Source organism: Balaenoptera acutorostrata, chromosome 20 (assembly GCF_949987535.1).
Source record: "Balaenoptera acutorostrata chromosome 20, mBalAcu1.1, whole genome shotgun sequence".
Taxonomy (NCBI): Eukaryota; Metazoa; Chordata; class Mammalia; order Artiodactyla; family Balaenopteridae; genus Balaenoptera; species Balaenoptera acutorostrata.
The window spans coordinates 56,131,653-56,149,328 of record NC_080083.1 but is presented as its reverse complement, the minus strand read 5'-3'; the positions used below and the strand labels follow the sequence as shown (position 1 = coordinate 56,149,328).

The 17,676-nt window shown below is 45.2% G+C and overlaps 2 protein-coding genes across 5 annotated transcripts in view; one reads left to right on the top strand and one right to left on the bottom strand.

Moving 5' to 3' along the window:
• RNF157 (ring finger protein 157) overlaps window positions 1-15,466 on the bottom strand; it is an 82,361-nt gene extending 66,895 nt beyond the window's left edge. For 2 of the 4 annotated variants that reach the window (XM_007185742.3, XM_007185744.3), the window contains exon 1: window positions 15,121-15,466. In XM_007185742.3, coding sequence (XP_007185804.1) covers window positions 15,121-15,208 — 88 coding nt within the window. In that variant the 5' untranslated portion in view covers window positions 15,209-15,466. The remainder of the gene's footprint in view (window positions 1-15,120) is intronic. The other 2 variants (XM_007185741.3, XM_028167339.2) reach the window with 1 other exon arrangement.
• Window positions 712-5,564, top strand: LOC103004724 (NHP2-like protein 1). Its single transcript, XM_057536133.1, has 2 exons — window positions 712-718; window positions 5,176-5,564. The coding sequence occupies exons 1-2, from the start codon at window positions 712-714 to the stop codon at window positions 5,562-5,564; spliced, it is 396 nt and encodes a 131-aa protein (XP_057392116.1).
• Window positions 15,467-17,676: the final 2,210 nt, after the last annotated feature.

Here is a 17,676-nt window from a genome sequence, read left to right as displayed (position 1 = left end):
TTTTCCTATACATATATAAACACGTTCAGGTTTTCTGTTTTGCTCTATTTTGATATTTAACCTAATTGGGATATTACTCATATAGAGCTGCATGTTGCTTTTTTTCCTAATGTGCTGTAGGCATCTTTCCATGTCTGTACTTATGCATTGACCTCATTGCCTCATTGTTCTTTTTTTTTCGGCCCGCTCCGAGCAGCTTGCGGGATCTTAGTTCCCCAACCAGGGACTGAACCCGGGCCCCAGCAGTAAAAGCACCAGAGTCCTAACCACTGGACCGCCAGGGAATTCCCGACCTCATTGTTCTTAATGACTACATAATAACCACCTCTTATTGAGGGCTTACTCTATACCAGTGCTGTACTAACAAGTATTATATAGGTTATCCCTCAAAATCCTATAAGGTGGGTGTTACTAATTTTTTTTTTTTAATTTTACCAAAGAGGACTTGGATGCACAGACAGTTTAAGTACTTTGTCCAAGGTCACACAGCTAGTAAGAGGCAGTGTCAGGCCCCAAATCCAGCTATTTTTATTCCAGAGCCTGTGTGTACTCTTAACGATTACACTGTAATCCCAATGAGTGCCCAGACTGAATTAACTGTTTCCCTACTGATAAACACTCCCTACTCTTTCTAGTTTATGTTGCTTGCCTGCTTTTTTTTTTTCTTTCTTTCTTTCTATTTGATTGTTTTTACATCTGGAATTTGTCTTCATGGACTGTATGGGATAAGAATTTTTTTTTTTTCCAAATAGGAAATTTTACTAACACCATTTACTGACTATTCCATTTCCCCCACTAATTTGAAATGCTCTTTTTATCATGCTATATATACCTAGATCTGGATTCTATTCTATTCTGAACTAGTACAATATAGTTTTAACAACTGTAGCTTTACAGTATTTAGAGCAAGGCACATATCAATGGACCCAAACCTTTCTCATATTCTCAAGTCCCCAAACCTGACCCCTCTACCCGTCTTCCTTTTCCTTTGTGGCACTCCCTCAAAACCCTTCTCCAGGGACTTCCCTGGCCATCCAGTGGTTAAGACTCCGTGCTTCCACTGCAGGGGGCACGGGTTCGATCCCTGGTTGGGGATTATGATTTTGCATGCCGCGTGCAGCGCAGCCCCCCAAAAAACCCACAAACCTTTCTTCATTACAAAAGTTTCATCACCTTACAACCTCCCCATACTTCTGTTCATACTTTCTTGCCGTCTCAAGAAGATATTCCTCTTTTCTCCATTCCAAGGTTAACTTCTTCACCTGGGTTCTCATTCCCAACTGCCTCTATGTCCTCCAGACCTCATCAGAAACCATTGTTCTGGGCTTCCCTGGTGGCGCAGTGGTTGAGAATCTGCCTGCCAATGTAGGGGACATGGGTTCGAGCCCTGGTCTGGGAAGATCCCACATGCCGCGGAGCGACTAGGCCCGTGAGCCACAACTACTGAGCCTGTACGTCTGGAGCTTGTGCTCCGCAAGAGAGGCCGCGACAGTGAGAGGCCTGCGCACCGCGATGAAGAGTGGCCCCCGCTTGCCACAACTAGAGAAAGCCCTCACACAGAAACGAAGACCCAACACAGCCATAAATAAATAAATAAATAAATAAATTTTTTAAAAAAAGAAAAAAAAAGAAACCATCGTTCTTTCTCAAGATTTCTACTCCCCTCTCTCTGCTGGCTTTCTACTTGCCTCATTCTACAAATGTCTTCTCTCCCTGACTAAAAAAACAAATATAAAAACAAGTTCCATCTGCCGTGCCTTAAGACCCACCCACTCACCCATTCGTCCATCCACCCACCCACATACATCCACCCATCCACCTGTTCATCCTTTGTCTACTCCCACCCCACATTAAACAACTCCTCAAATCTTTTTTTTTTTTCCCCCTCAAATCTTTACAACAGTTTCCACCACTGCATGAAACTCTTCAGTTTCCACCACTGCATGAAACTCTTCTCTGGAATACCAACCAGGCCAACTGTCTTTTCCCACAATTCATTCACCTTGCGAATGCTCAGAAGACTTCAACACTAATTTCTGAGTCTTCCTCTTCTTGCCCCACTTTTCCACCCAGCCCCAAACATGGATCTGTCTCTAAAAGCCCCATCCTCTCCTTTTCTTTCATTCTTCCTCTCTCTCTCTTCCTCACAGAATCACAGCAAAGGCTTCGACTTAAGACAGAGCTGGATTTGATCCTGATGCTGTCGTCTACCAGCTGTGTGACCTAGGACAAATCATTTAACTTTTTTGAGGGTTGGCTTTATTTATTTATTTATAATTTTGGTTGCGCCGGGTCTTAGTTGGCGGCACACGGGATCTTCTCTGCGGCATGCGAACTCTTAGTTGCGGCATGCATGCGGGATCTAGTTCCCCAACCAGGGATCGAACCCAGGTCCCCTGCGTGGATTCTTACCCACTGGACCACCGGAGAAGTCCCGCGTTGGCTTCTTTATTTGTAAAATGGAGATAATAATACCTCTCTCCAAGCATTGCTGTTGGGATCTAATAAGATAACATTTATGCAGCTGGCTAGGCCCAGTGGGCAATTAATACACGTTGGCCTTCCTTTGCCATCCTCAACTCCCAAACCTTTGTCTCTGATCTTTCTTTGGCGTTTCAGTCCAAATCTTTAACCACCTGCCGTATCTTTTTACCTGGGTATCCCTTCTTTGCCTCAAACTCAGTGAATAACCTTTTCTTCTGGAAGGAGGTGGAATGAAAGGCATTTTATCTTAAGAGTTGGCACCAGGGCTTCCCTGGTGGCGCAGTGGTTGAGAGTCTGCCTGCCAATGCAGGGGACACGGGTTCGAGCCCTGGTCTGGGAAGATCCCACATGCCACGGAGCAACTCGGCCCGTGAGCCACAATTGCTGAGCCTGCGCGTCTGGAGCCTGTGCTCCGCAGCAAGAGAGGCGGCGATGATGAGAGGCCCGCGCACCGCGATGAAGAGTGACCCCCGCTCGCCGCAACTGGAGAAAGCCCTCGCACAGAAACGAAGACCCAACACAGCCAAAAATAAATGAATAAATAAATAAAAATTAAAAAATAAAATGAGATACAAAAAAAAAAGAGTTGGCACCAGAACTCCTCTTAGGGAAAGCTTGATCTTTTTTTGGAATATACATTCATGAGCTACTTAGAACGGAGAATGGTGCACCAAAAGTATGGGTGCTTCTGTTGCTTGTTAATGGCACTCAAACGACTTTGTAATTTGTTTTATTTATTTATTTACTTGGCTGTGCCGGGTCTTAGTTGCGGCGTGCAGGATTTTAGTTGCGGCGTGCAGGATCTAGTTCCCTGACCTGGGATTGAACCCGGGCCCCCTGCGTTGGGAGCACAGAGTCTTAGCCACTGGACCACCAGGGAAGTCCCAGTAAGTTGTTTTTATTCTCAGGGGAAATAATAAAGAGAAGAGTCCAAAAAAGGAGAGGTAAGAGGAAAAGAGACATTAAGACAGAGGAAGGCAGGGATTGGTGAGCTGAAGAGCCAGTAAAACTCCCTAGTTGGCATACAATTAGGGAGTTTGTATTTCTCCAATGTAAGCCCAAAGCAGGCTCTGTAGTTGTGGCTTGTGGGCTTAGTTGCTCCGCGGCATGTGGGATCTTTCCAGACCAGGGCTTGAACCCGTGTCCCCCGCATTGGCAGGTGGATTCTTAACCACTGCGCCACCAGGGAAGTCCCTAACTTTTTAAGACACTCCCAAACTCTTTTCCAAACTGGCTGTTATCATTTTACATTCCCATCCTCAATGCACAAGGATTCCAATTTCTCTGCATTCTCATCAACACTTGATATTGTCTTTTTTATTGTTCCTCTCCTAGTGGTTTTGAAGTGCTATCTCATTGTGGTTTTAATTGTATTTCCCTAATAACTACTGACGCTGAGCATCTTTCCATGTATTTATTGGCCATTCCTATATCTTCTTTGGTGAAATGTCTATTCAACTCTTTTGTCCATTTGTAAATTGGGTTGTCTTCTTAATATTGAGCTGTAAAAAGTTCTCGATATATTCTGGAAGTAAATCCTTTATGTGTTTTGCAAATATTTTCATTCAGAAGGTGGCTTGTCCTTTCATTTCCTTAATGTTGTCTTTTGAAGTAGAAGCATTTTTAATTTGGAAGAAATCCAATTTATCAGTTTTTTCTCCTATGGATTTTGCTTTTGGCACTGTATCAAAGAACTCTGCCCAATCTGAAACAAATAAAGAGTTTCTCCTATGTCTTCTTTTAGGGGTTTTATAGTTTTAGCTCTTGAATTTAGGTCCATTTTTAAAACAGCTTTGGGACTTCCCTGGTAGTCTAGTGGTTAAGACTCCACTCTCCCAATGCAGGGGGCCCGGGTTCAATCCCTGGTCAGGGAACTAGATCCCGCATGCCACAACTAAAAGATCCTGCATGCCGCAACGAAAATCTCACATGCCGCAACTAAGACCCAGAGCAGCCAAATAAATAAATAAATATTTTAAAAAGTAACAATAAAAAAGTTTTATTGAGCTATAATTCACATATCGTATAATTCACCTATTTAAAGTGTACAATTCAATGGTTTTTTAGTATATTCACAGAGTTATGCAACTATTCACTACTATCTAATTTTAGAACATTTTCATTATCCCAGAAAGAAACCCATTAGCAGTCACTTCTCATTTCCCCCTCCCCCGGCCACTGGAAGCCACTAATCTACTTTCTGTCTCTATGGATTTGCCTCTTCTGGACATGTCATATAAATGGAATTATACAATATATGGCCTTTTGCCTCTGGCTTCTTTCACTTAACATCAGTGTTTTTCAAGTTTCATCCAAGCTGTAGCAAATATCAATACTTCATTCCTTCTTGTTGCCAAGTAACACTCCATTGCATGGATTTACCACATTTTATCAGTTGTTCCATTCACCAGCTGATGAACATTTGGGTTGTTTCCACCTTTTAGCTATTATGACCAGTGCTGCTATGAACATTCATGTACATGTTTTGGTGTGGATTTATTTTTCATTTTTCTTGGGCATATATATATTATGTGTGTGTGTGTAACATATGACTGTAATTGCTGAGTTATAAAGTAATGAACATTTGAGGCACTGTCAAACTGTTTTCCATAGAGCTTTCTGCAGCGGTGAGGGCTCCAACTCTGACATCACCTGTGTTCCTTGACCAATGACAATACCATGGAACTGGAGCCGTGATTGAGGCTGATGTAAATCTGAAGGCCTACCCTCTTGCAGATGCCCACCTCACCAAGAAACTATTGGACCTCGTTCAGCAATCACGTAACTACAAGCAGCTTCGAAAAGGAGCCAGTGAGGCCACCAAAACCTTCAACAGAGGCATCTCTGAGTTCATTGTGATGGCTGCAGACGCCGAGCCCCTGGAGGTCATCCTGCACCTCCCACTGCTATGTGAGGACAAGAACGCGCCCTGTGTGTTTGTGCGCTCCAAGCAGGCCCTGGGGCGAGCCGGTGGGGTCTCCAGGCCTGTCATCGCCTGTTCTGTCACCATCAAAGAACGCTCACAACTGAAGCAGCAGATCCAATCCATCCAGCAGTCAATTGAAAGGCTCTTAGTCTAAGCAGGTGGTCTCTGTCACACTCCCTGCTGACTCCTACACCAGGGGTTATGTATCATATTGTCTGTTAGCATCTAGTATTTCCAGCTACCTTCTATGGTTATAAAAGATTGTAGCGCTAAATCTGGAAAAAAACCAAACAAACTGTTTTCCATAGCAACTGTACCATTTTACATTCCCACCAGCGGGGGACCAGGATTCCAATTTCTCCACATCCTCACCAACACTTACTATTTGTTTTTTAAATTATCACTATCCTAGGGGATGTGAAGTATTATCTAACCGTAGTTTGATTTGCATTTCCCTAATAGCCAGTGATGTTAAGCATCTTTTCATTGTTGACGTGCTTACTGTCCATTTGTATATCTTTGTTGGACAAATGTCTACTCAAGATCTTTGCTCCTTTTTTAATCAGGTTGTCTTTTTGTTTTTTGAATTGTACAAGTTCTTTATATATTCTAGATATAAATCCCTTATCATCCATAAGATTTGCAAATATTTTCTCCCATTCTGTGGGTAGTATTTTCATTCTGTGATCCATTGTGAGTTAATTTTTGGTCATGTGAAGAAAGGGTCTAAGTTCATTTTTTTGCTTGTCAATATCCAATTGTCCTAGAACCATTTGTTGAAAAACCTATCCTTTCCCTGTTGAATTGTCTTGGCACTTCTGTCAAAATCAACTGACCATAAATATAAGGATTTATTTCTGGCTTGCAATTCTGTTCCATTGATCTACATGCTGTTTTATTAAGATTTTTTTTTTTTTTGATATGGACCTTTTTTTTTTTTTTTAATTTTTTTGTTTTCTGTGAGAGTGATTCTTTTTACTTTTTTTTTTTTTTAATTTAATTAATTTATTTATTTTTGGCTGTGTTGGGTCTTCGTTTCTGTGCGAGGGCTTTCTCTAGTTGTGGCAAGCGGGGGCCACTCTTCATCGCGGTGCGCGGGCCTCTCACTGTCGTGGCCTCTCCCATTGCGGGGCACAGGCTCCAGACGCGCAGGCTCAGTAGTTGTGGCTCACGGGCCTAGTAGCTCCGCGGCATGTGGGATCTTCCCAGACCAGGGCTCGAACCCGTGTCCCCTGCATTGGCAGGCAGACTCTCAACCACTGCGCCACCAGGGAAGCCCGATATGGACCATTTTTAAAATCTTTGTTGAATTTGTTACAATACTGCTTCTCTTTTATGTTTTGGTTTTTTGGCAGCAAGCCAGTGGGATCTTAGCTCCCCCACCAGACCAGGAATCGAGCCCGCACCCCCTGCGTTGGAAGGTGAAGTCTTAACCACTGGACCACCAAGGAAGTCCCTGATCTATATGTTTCTTGTTGTACCAATACCACACCATGGCTTGATAGTAATTTTTGAAATTGGGTAGTGAAAATCCTCCAAGTTTGTTCTTCCTTTTCAAAATTGTTTTGGATATTCTAGGTCCTTTGAATGTCCACATACATTTTAGAATTGGCCAGCCAATTTCTTCAAAAAAGTCTGTTGGGATTGTACCAGCGAATGTACTCAATTTTCAGATCAATTTGGAGAACACTGGCATCTCAACAATATTGAGTTTTCCATTCCATGAACATGAAACGTCTATTTATTTAGATCTCTTTAAACTTTTTTAGTTAAAGCATCAATCTCAGCAACATTTTAGAATTTTCATTGTACAGATCATATACTTATTATGTGAAATTTATTCCTGAGAACTGTATTCTTTTTGATGCTACTGGGAATGGCAATAGTTTCCTTAATTTCATTTTCAGATTATTGCTTGTATATAAAAGCACAATTGATTTTTGTGTGTTGATCTGATCTTGTATCTGCAAAGTTCCTCACTCATTTTTTAGTTCTAGTAGGTTTTTTTGTGGAATCTTTGGTATTTTCTATACATAGGATCATGTCATCTATGAATAAAGACAGTTTCACGTTTTTCTTTACAATCTGGTTGCCTTAAATTTTTTAAAAAATGTGTTTGTTTGTTTTGCCTTATTGTACTAGTTAGAATCTCCAGTTAATACTGAATGGCAAAAGCAGACATCCTTGTCTTCTTCCTGATCTTAGCAGGAAAGCATCTGTATCTCACCTTTAAGTATAGTGAGCTATGAGCTTTTCATAGATGCCTTGTATCAGACTGAGGAAGTACCCTTCTATTCCAAGTTTGCTGAGTTTTTCACCTTGAAAAGGTGTTGGATTTGTTAAATGTTTTGTCTGCATCTATTGAGATGATCATGTAGTTTTTATTCTTTATTCTACCAATATGGTGTATTAACACTGATTGATTTTTCAGATATTAAACCAACCTTGCATTCCTGAGATAGATCCCTGGTCATGGTATATTCTGTATTCTTATTTATCTCTGTATGCCTGCATTCTATCTTTGATACTAGATGATAAGCACTGAAATTTTGGAAGGAATGTAAGTTTTATTTATTTATTTATTTAGTTTTGGCTGCATCAGGTCTTAGTTGTGGCACATGAGATCTTTCATGTGGCATGTGGGCTCTTTGTTGTGGCTCTCAGGCTTACTTGCCCCGTGGCATGTGGTATCCTAGCTCCCCGACCAGGGATCGAACCTGTGTCCCCTGCATTGAAAGGCGGATTCTTAACCACTGGACCACCAGGGAAGTCCAGGAAGGAGTGTAATTTTTAAATAATGATTTTTAAAGACTGCAATTTTTAGACTTTTAAAAATATGTTTCCCCAGCACAAGCACTCTTTCAGAAACTAAAAACTTGAGCTCAGCACCTATTTAGCAAGAATAATTTGTTAAAATAAGAAGCCACTGGGGGGACTTCCCTAGTGGCGCAGTGGTTAAGAATCTGCTTGCCAATGCAGGGGACACAGGTTTGAGCCCTGGTCCGGGAAGATCCCACATGCTGCGGAGCAACTAAGCCTGTGCACCACAACTACTAAGCCTGTGCTCTAGAGCCCGTGAGCCACAACTACTGAGCTCGCATGCCACACCTACTGAAGCCCACACGCCTAGAGCCCATGCTCCACAATAAGAGAAGCCACTGCAATGAGAAGCCCACGCACCGCAATGAAGAGTAGACCCCCGCTCGCTGCAACTAGAGAAAGCCCGCGCACAGCAAAGAAGACCCAAAGTAGCCAATAAATAAATAAATAAATTTATAAAAAAAAAAAAAGAAGCCACTGGCAATTCTCTGGCAGTTCAGTGGTTGGGACTCTGTGCTTTCACTGCTGAGAGCGCAGGTTCAATCCCTGGTTGGGGAACTAAGATCCCACAAGCTGTGGGGCATGGCCAAAAAAAAAAAAAGAAGCCGCTATGACTGTTAATTTTTATGTCACCTTGGCTAGGTTATGGTGGTCAGTTGTTTGTCCAAACACTAATCTAGATGTTGCTGCGAGGACATTTTGTAGATGTTATTAACATTTATACTTAGTTGATTTTAAGTAAAAGAGATTACCCTTGATAATGTGGGTGGGCTTCATCCAATCAGTTGAAGGCTTTAAGAGCAGAAACTGAGGTTTCCTGGAGAAAAAGGAATTCTGCTTTAAGACTAACATAGAAATCCTGCCTGAGCTTCTCATCTGGCAGACTGTCCTACCGATTTCAGACTGAAGAATACAACATCAACTCCTGTCTGAGTTTCCAGCTTGCTGGCCTGCCCTACAAATTTTAGACTTGCCAGCCCCCACAATAATGGAGGCCAATTATATGTATATATCTCCCATTGGTTCTCTTTCTCTGGAGAACCCTGGCTGATACAGCCATCAGATAGCTTATATTGTTAATCCTCCCTTCTGTGACCCACATCATGAATTACAAAGTTGATTCTGAGGGATTTTATCCTGCTGATTGCCATAGGCATCAAAATCACAGGATCAGAATCTATACACTGGTGCACAGCACAACGCATGATATATACATAGCAGGTGCCCAAGAGTGTGCACTGATGGTAATAAACAGAAAGAGAAAAGAGATGCTAAAGAACAAAAGAACACAACCACCAGCATATAAGTAAATGAAAGGCCCCAAATCATAAGACAAAATCAAGAAGTGAAAGAAATCAGTCTGCTCTTAATGAAGTAAAGTACAAATAAAGCAAAAATACTGGAGGTTTCGAAAGGAGAAGAATTACCACTTTTTAAGTGTTCAAAAATAATACTGGGGCTTCCCTGGTGGCTCAGTGGTTGAGAATCTGCCTGCCAATGCAGGGGACACGGGTTCAACCCCTGGTCCGGGAAGATCCCACGTGCCACGGAGCAAATAAGCCCGTGCGCCACAACTACTGAAAAGCCTGTGCTCTAGAGCCCGTGAGTCACAACTACTGAGCCCACGTGCCGCAACTACTGAAGCCCGCGCGCCTAGAGCCCGTGCTCCACAATGAGAAGCCACCACAATGAGAAGCCCGCGCACTGCGACGAAGAGCAGCCCCCGCTCGCCGCAACTAGAGGAGCCCTCGCGCAGCAGCGAAGACCCAACACAGCCAAAAATAAATAAATTAAATAATTAAATTTATTTTAAAAAAATAATAATAATACTAGCGTTTGAACTCCTGATCTTGATGACTCCATCATTAAATGGAAGAACCTTTACATTTTTTATGGTATTAAATGTATTTACTATGAATTTCAGAAACCTACTTAACTTTAGTTAACGTATCAATCAAAATGTGCCAGAACCAAATAATTCTTTATTCTGCAGTAAGTTCCATCTTTGAAAGCCCCTGGTTTCGAAACATATTTAACTGATGCCCCTAAAAGCTAAGAGAAACTTTTATAACTATTTGATAAGCAAAGACTTAGTACCCACGCTTTAGAAATGTGGTCTGCCCTAGGACAGACCCACTTGACAAGCATATGTGTACTCCAATGTAACAAAAATTTGGAAAATGATGATTTTAGCTGCTCAGGACTCTGATTACCATTCTGAATTTTTATAATAGGTTTCCCTCTTAACACCTGAGCAAAATGAATTATTCCTATTTTCCAATTTGCTCAAATATGTAAGAGAAAAATGAACTAGATTTATCAGGTACTGAATTAAAATGGATTAAATTGTCTTTATAGTATGCCTGTTTCTTCCTGGACAGAGAAAACAGAACTAATGACTCTTATCAACCTGGGGACCCCTTTCGAAAGTCAGGCCTACACGCATAAAAACAACCACCTCAGCAAAGCCCTAACTTTGCTGAACCAATGATCGTGGGCTTTGAAAGAAGCGAAGATCTCAGAGAAGGATTTAAAAGCACGTATGGTTTCTAACTCAAAAATTACAAAGGGGGCTTTCCTGGTGGCGCAGCGGTTGAGAATCTGCCTGCCAATGCAGGGGACACGGGTTCGAGCCCTGGTCTGGGAGGATTCCACATGCCGCGGAGCAACTAGGCCCGTGAGCCACAACTACTGAGCCTGCGCGTCTGGAGCCTGTGCTCCGCAACAAGAGAGGCCGCGATAGTGAGAGGCCCGCGCACCGCGATGAAGACTGGTCCCCGCTTGCCGCAACTAGAGAAAGCCCTCGCACAGAAACGAAGACACAACACGGCCAAATAAATAAATTAATTAATTAATTAATTAATTAAAAAACAAAAATTTACAAAGGCACGACCAAATGCAGAACAGTGCTATAAATAGCTTTCTACGCTAATGTAGAAATACTCTACAGAAACAAACTCCCATCATACTTTCTGTTATTTAAATGATTAATATTTACGTATTTATTAACAAAGCTAAAAATCACCTAAGAACATATGTATAACATTAATCATTGCTGCATTGTTTGCAATAGTAAAAGACTGAAAAAAAAAAACCACTCCCAAATGTTCACCAATAGACTATGTTAAAAACTGATAGCATGCGCACACAAAGGAATGTTATACAGTTGTTTTTTTTAAAAAAAAGAACAACAACAACAACAAAAAACCCTCTCTAATATGGAGATAATATAAAAAGATCTCCAATATGTTTGAAAGTAAACAAAACAAATACAAAACAAGGTGCAGAGCAGTCTAAGTAGCATGCTATGCTTGTATTTACACAAGAAACTCTGGACGAATTCCAGAAAGTGGTTACGTAGGTACGGGAGGTGTATGGGGAGGAACTAGGTGGATGAACAGCTACAGTGACAACTAGACTTTCACTGTACGCCTTTTCATTCTTTTAAACTTTGAACCATGTGACTATATTACTTATTCAAAAAATAAATAATTCGAAATAATTTTAGGCTATTTTATTTTCACCTATCTCTATTAAAAAAAGAAAAAAAGCTGTAAACCCAAGTTCCAACATGAAATTGGCTGTTCTCAATACTTTTTAAACGTTTCTAGTTCAATGTGCATACAAAACTAAGGGGTTCCTTTAAAAATACAAAAAAGAGGGACTTCCCTGGTGGCACGGTGGTTAAGAATCCGCCTGCCAATGCAGGGGACACAGGTTCGAGCCTTGGTCTGGGAAGATCCCACATGCCGCGGAGCGACTAAGCCCGTGCGCCACAACTATTGAGCCTGCGTGCCACAAATACTGAAGCCCACGTGCCATAACTACTGAAGCCCGCCTGCCTAGAGCCCATGCTCCACAACAAGAGGAGCCACCACAATGAGAAGTCCGCGCACAGCGATGAAGAGTAGCCCCACATGCCGCAACTAGAGAAAGCCCACGTGCCGCAACGAAGACCCAAAGCAGCCAAAAAAAAAAAAAAAAAATACAAGAAAGAAAAAGCAATTTTTTTCTGGGCACTGTGACCATCATTACGGGGACTAATGACCATGCGCTTACTGAAACAACTACTCCAAGGCCATGGAGTAACAGAGACTTTCCAGTGAGCCAGAGGGCGGTTTCAGCTCAGCCAGTTTAGTCACCTGGAGAAAACTGACTCTGCTATTTGCTTTGTTCTACTTTCCGTACTCAAGATAGGGAGACCTCAAAATCAACCCAGTCTGATTCTTCGACAGGGAGTCAGGCCTCTGAGTTTTGTCTCAATTCTGATGCAGAATAGCCTCCATTCCACAAACCACCAAGGACAAGTTCAAAATTCAATTCCTTGAAAAAGGCAGAGGCTTTCGTAAGAAGAGCACTAACTTGCTGGGTAACCCTGGCCTTACCAATTCATTTCTCTGGGCCTCCATTTTCCTACCGGTGAAATGAATGGATCTGGGGCCAAATTCTCTGCAAGGTTCCTTTGGGTCTAAAATACTATAATCCACGGACTTCCTTGGTGGTCCAGTGGCTAAGACTCTACACTCCCAATGCAGGGGGCCTGGGTTCGATCCCTGGTCAGGGAACTAGATCCCACATGCCCCAACTAAGAGTTTGCATGCTGCAACTAAAGATCCCACACGCGGCAACAAAGATCCCGCACACGGCAAGTAAGAGCTGGCACAGCCAAATAAATAAATAAATAAATAAATTTTAAAAAATAAAATAGTATAATCCAATAAAGAGTCAGGTAAATCTAAAGATCAGATGAAGGATAGGAGATGCCTCTAGACTACAGCATATTTTCACGTACACCAAGATTTGCTGACTGGGACATGAATGTTCTGATTCCTATTTTCTGTGTTTTATCTTCAACATACATAATTTGGTCCACTTGCTACAAAGATTTCTCTCATGCAAAAGCTCTGATTAAAAATGAGTTACCAGAGACCTCCCTGGTGGCGCAGTGGTTAAGAATCCACCTTCCAATGCAGGGGACACAGGTTCGAGCCCTGGTCCGAGAAGATCTCACATGCCGCGGAGCAACTAAGCCCGTGCACCACAACCACTGAGCCTGCGCTCTAGAGCCCGAGAGCCACAACTACTGAGCCTGTGGGCCACAACTACTGAAGCCCGCGTGCCTAGAGCCCGTGCTCCACAAGAGAAGCCACTGCAATGAGAAGCCCGTGCACTGCAACAAAGAGTAGCCCCCACTCGCCTCAACTAGAGAAAGCCCGTGCGCAGCAACAAAGACCCAACACAGCCAAAAATAAATAAATTAATTAATTCATTTATTTATTAAAAAAAAAAAAGAGTTACCATTAGGAAAACTTTTAAAAGATTGATAGAGTGGAGAGGATGATTTAAGACTGTAGGTATGGAGGGTGTTGGTTAAGAAAAGTTTTAGTTTGGTCCATTATCCTTTGATTATCATCATCCAAGATTCATATTTGTATTAATATCCTTTGAGGACTAGCCTTCCCGTGATTAACCTTTGCTTATTCCCGTAAGTGAAGGAGGGGTGAATACTCTTCTGAGGCAGCAAATTCTACTGCAAACTCCAAGCCAGCAAAACCTGCTCCATATTCTGAGCAATAAAGGCTAAGTGATTTCAGAAAAGAAAAATCCACAATATTTGTGCATATTTTTGTCTACTAAAAAGCAAAATGCATGCTTCCTTTAGCACTGGTTTCATACAGTCATAATCAGCTAGAGCTTTATTAAAACACTAATGATGCACGGCTTTATCTTAGACTGTTCTAAAGCAGCTCTTAAGCATATTCATCTCTGCAAGGATTCACTCTCTGGCACAAAACAGTGAGCAACACAGCTCTGGCAGACACTCTGCAGGGTGCAGGTTCATTGTCTGGTCCCTACTTCCGGCTGGCACAAACTGGACAGACTGCTGAGAAACCAGCTCATCTCATTACTGTGTCTTTATTCTCCTGCTGCAATTCTGACATCTCTCCAAGATCACGAAAATCCTCATCAGGTCCTAAGCCAAAGAGAAGATGATAGCCATGGGTCCCCAGAAGTCTTGAGAAAAGCAAGGAAAAACAAAGAGCAGAGACTTAGGTCATGCGCCAGCAGTTCAGAATTGGCTGGTACTCAATCCACTAGTCAGCCTCTCTTGTGCTGTCAAAATTCTCCTCCACTTCCAATATTTATGCTACAAACCAGAGGCTGGAGACATTTATCTTTTTAATGATTCTGAAAACAAACATAATACTTCTCTACATTTTAAATACCTGTGCCCTGTCCCAGAGCTACCCTCATTCCAAAAACCAGGCTTGCCACTACTTTGGCAAAGCGGCAACCCGAGTGCCTCTGATACTAGATTCCCTAACATTTCTGTTAAACACCTTCTTTCTTCTGACAGCCTCTTAAAAAGCACCAGTACAGCCAACGCATTTTCGGCCTCCATCCTCCAGCAGGCGACGGGAGCTTTCCCCTGAGAAACCTAATTCAAACCTGTGTCTGTCCCTCCCTCTCCGGAGGCCACCAGGGCCAGCACCTGGCACAGGCGCCTGCCTCGGATGCCAAGCCCGCCTGACCTAACCCTCAGCTCCCGAAGGGAACAGGCCACCGGGCGGGAAGGAAGGGACGCAGCGCTGCGGCCAGCGGGGACCCGGCCTGCGCCGCGGACACCCCGCCCCTCGGGAGCCGCAGTGTCCCGAGCGCACGTCTCTGTCACAGGACCGACTGCGTGGGGGTCGCTCCCGTCCCCCGGCGGAAGGGCTGCCCACTCCGGCGACCCGGCCAAGGGCCCTAAAGCACCCCTCCAGACCTCCTCCAACACCTCCCACCCTCCGAGATCGCTCTGCAGCGACGTCGGCCTCTGCGTCCCCGGGACGCCCGGAGCCCTCGCGCGGGAGCACCGCGACCTCCTCCCGGCCCCGGGGCGTGCTCACCGGACTTGGGCGGGTAGCGGTACACGGAGTTGGACGGGATGTCCACCTCCTCCACGCCCGCGTGCTGCCGGCTGGTCAGGGCCCCCATGGCCGCTGCGCCCGCGCCGCCCTCGGCGCCTCACCGCGGCCGCTCGCCCCGCGCCCGATGCGGGGGTCGGCTGCCGGCCGCGGACGGCTCCGCCTCGGTGCTGCGGCTCTGGCGGCGGGGAGCCCCCGGCGCGCCGCGCACCATCCTCCGCCGGGCCCCGCGGCGGCGCCTGTGCCGAGGGGGGCTGCGGGCTGGGCCGGGGGCGCCGCCGCCGCCTCAGGCCTGGTGATGTCAGCGGCGGCTCGCGCGCGGGGACCGCGGCGGCCAAGGCCAATGGCGGGGCGGGGCGGGAGCGGCCGCGCCGCGCCAGCCAATGGGCAGCGGGACGCGGCGGAGCGGCGGCCGGGCTCGCGGGGCCGACCCGGGGCTCGCGGCCCTCCGCGGGCTGAAGGGGCCGAGGACGCGTCGCCCCGCGGAGCCCGTTGACCCCGTCAGGTGACCGCGCGGGAGCCGCCTCCTCGCCGCGCGCCAGGCCGAGGCCGAGAGTTCGGTCACCATTGTCCCCCAACATCCGAAAGGCGCACGCGGCTTCCCGGCCCGGAGGAAGCCTTCTCCAGACCCACCCCTCAGCATCTGCCAAAGCCAATGGTCAGAAACCCCGCAGAGGGGCGCCCCCAGTCCCCCAGACGGCGCAGCTCGGGTGGGTTCCCGCCCCCAGAGCAGGGGCTCCCAGGGGACGGGCAGATTGTTGAGTGCTGGGGACCCGCGAGGAGGAGGTCGCCATCCCTGTCACTTAGCTCCTTTCAAAGCGCAGAAAGCTATACATGTTCTCTGTTTATGGGTCCCTTGGGCAGCTCATGTAGCCCTGAAGTTAGGGGACCATCAAGCCAAAGTAAGATCAAGACATTCAACCCCGGACTGCACCTTTCGGAAACTTTGGAAAGGCCTGCGAGCAAGGAGAGTCAACGCAGTGGGACGCGAGTGGGCCAGACAGAGCAGGGGCTCCTCTGGATGAGAGCACACACCCAACAACAGTGGGACGCTTGGACAGGCAGAGGAAGTCACTCCAGAGCTTAATTACAGACATTCGTGTTTTAAACCTTTTATTTTGTGTGTGTGTGGGTCTGGTGTTTTTTTCCTGAGAGGGTGGACTGATGAGCAAGAACTTCAACTGCTAGAACATCATTTCAAGAGGGTCTCTACACACAGTACAGTTTGGGGCCTCGAGTTCCCTGGATTAGGTTTGCAAAGCCATTCCATAGAGTCTCTTTCCTGATTGTCTTTTGTACTTTTCATCGCCCTCTTTTCAGCTTCAGACCTGGTGAGAATGATACTGATGCCCAATTGCCTTGGTTTTCTCCAAGGTCCCCAGGACGGCAGGAACACACCCCTGTCATTTTTTTCGACTGATGCCGAGGAGGGCCTGAGCGACAGGGCAAGCCCCTGGCCCAGACGAGCGGATGGTCAGCCTCTCCCAAGTACCAGGTCTCCCTGGAGGAGTTCAGAGCCTTCCCCCCGAGCCCTCGACCCTCATCACTAGAAGGCTTTTGGACATACCTTTGGAAGGGACCTCCTGGATACTCCTTTCACCACACATAGGCCCACCTTGTAACTACTGGGTAAAGGGAAAATACAAGTCATCTAGAACCGCCTCAAAGCAGAAGACCTTCAGCACATCGCAGAGTAAAACGTCTTATAATCTTAGACTCTGTTCAGAAGACTTTGTCCTTCCTGCCCTCAGCATTTGGTAAAGGGGGCACCATCCCCTTAATGGGTTTACCCACGTCTTCAGGTTTCTTTGTCCCAGCCAGAGCCAGGCAGGATGTGGCTCAATCAGGCAGCTCCATCCCGTTGCTTGCAAGGATCTGTTCTTGTCCCATCTCAGCCTGCTCTGAGCTTGGGAAACGGGTTCATTCCCCATCTTGGATAACACTCCCCAAGCGTATCAGTTGGTTCCTCCTCCCACAAATGAGTCATGAATCCAGTGCTCGGCATAGTAAAACACAAGGCCTAGCACAGTAACATTAGTGGGCATTTATTAAACACTCTCCATGTGCCAGGCCCTATTTTAAACACTTTTACATATAGTAAAACATCCATCCCTTACAGCGACCCTATGAAGTACGTGCTATTAACATCTCATTTCACACTTGGAGAAACTGAGGCAGAGAAAGAGCACTGGACTTTGAGTTGGACAAATGAAGACCCTAAGCAGCTGTGTAACTTTGGACTAAGCCCTTCATAGCAAGCCTCAGTTTCCTTGTCTGTGAAATAGCCCAATCCTCACTGGCTGTTGCGAAGAAGCCATTAGTGAATCAAGACTCAGTCTAAAAAAAAAAAGAAGCGATAATGATAACGGGCTGCCTAGGGTCATGAGACAGAAGAGAAAAGGAGGGAAAATTCTAGCTCAAAGAGACTTTCTGTGAATTGAATTAGAGTCCCACCGTCTACAACATAATCACATAATGTTACAGTTTTGGAAAAGAAAACCTCTACGGGTGCTCAGGGTGCAGGCGAGATAAGCAAAC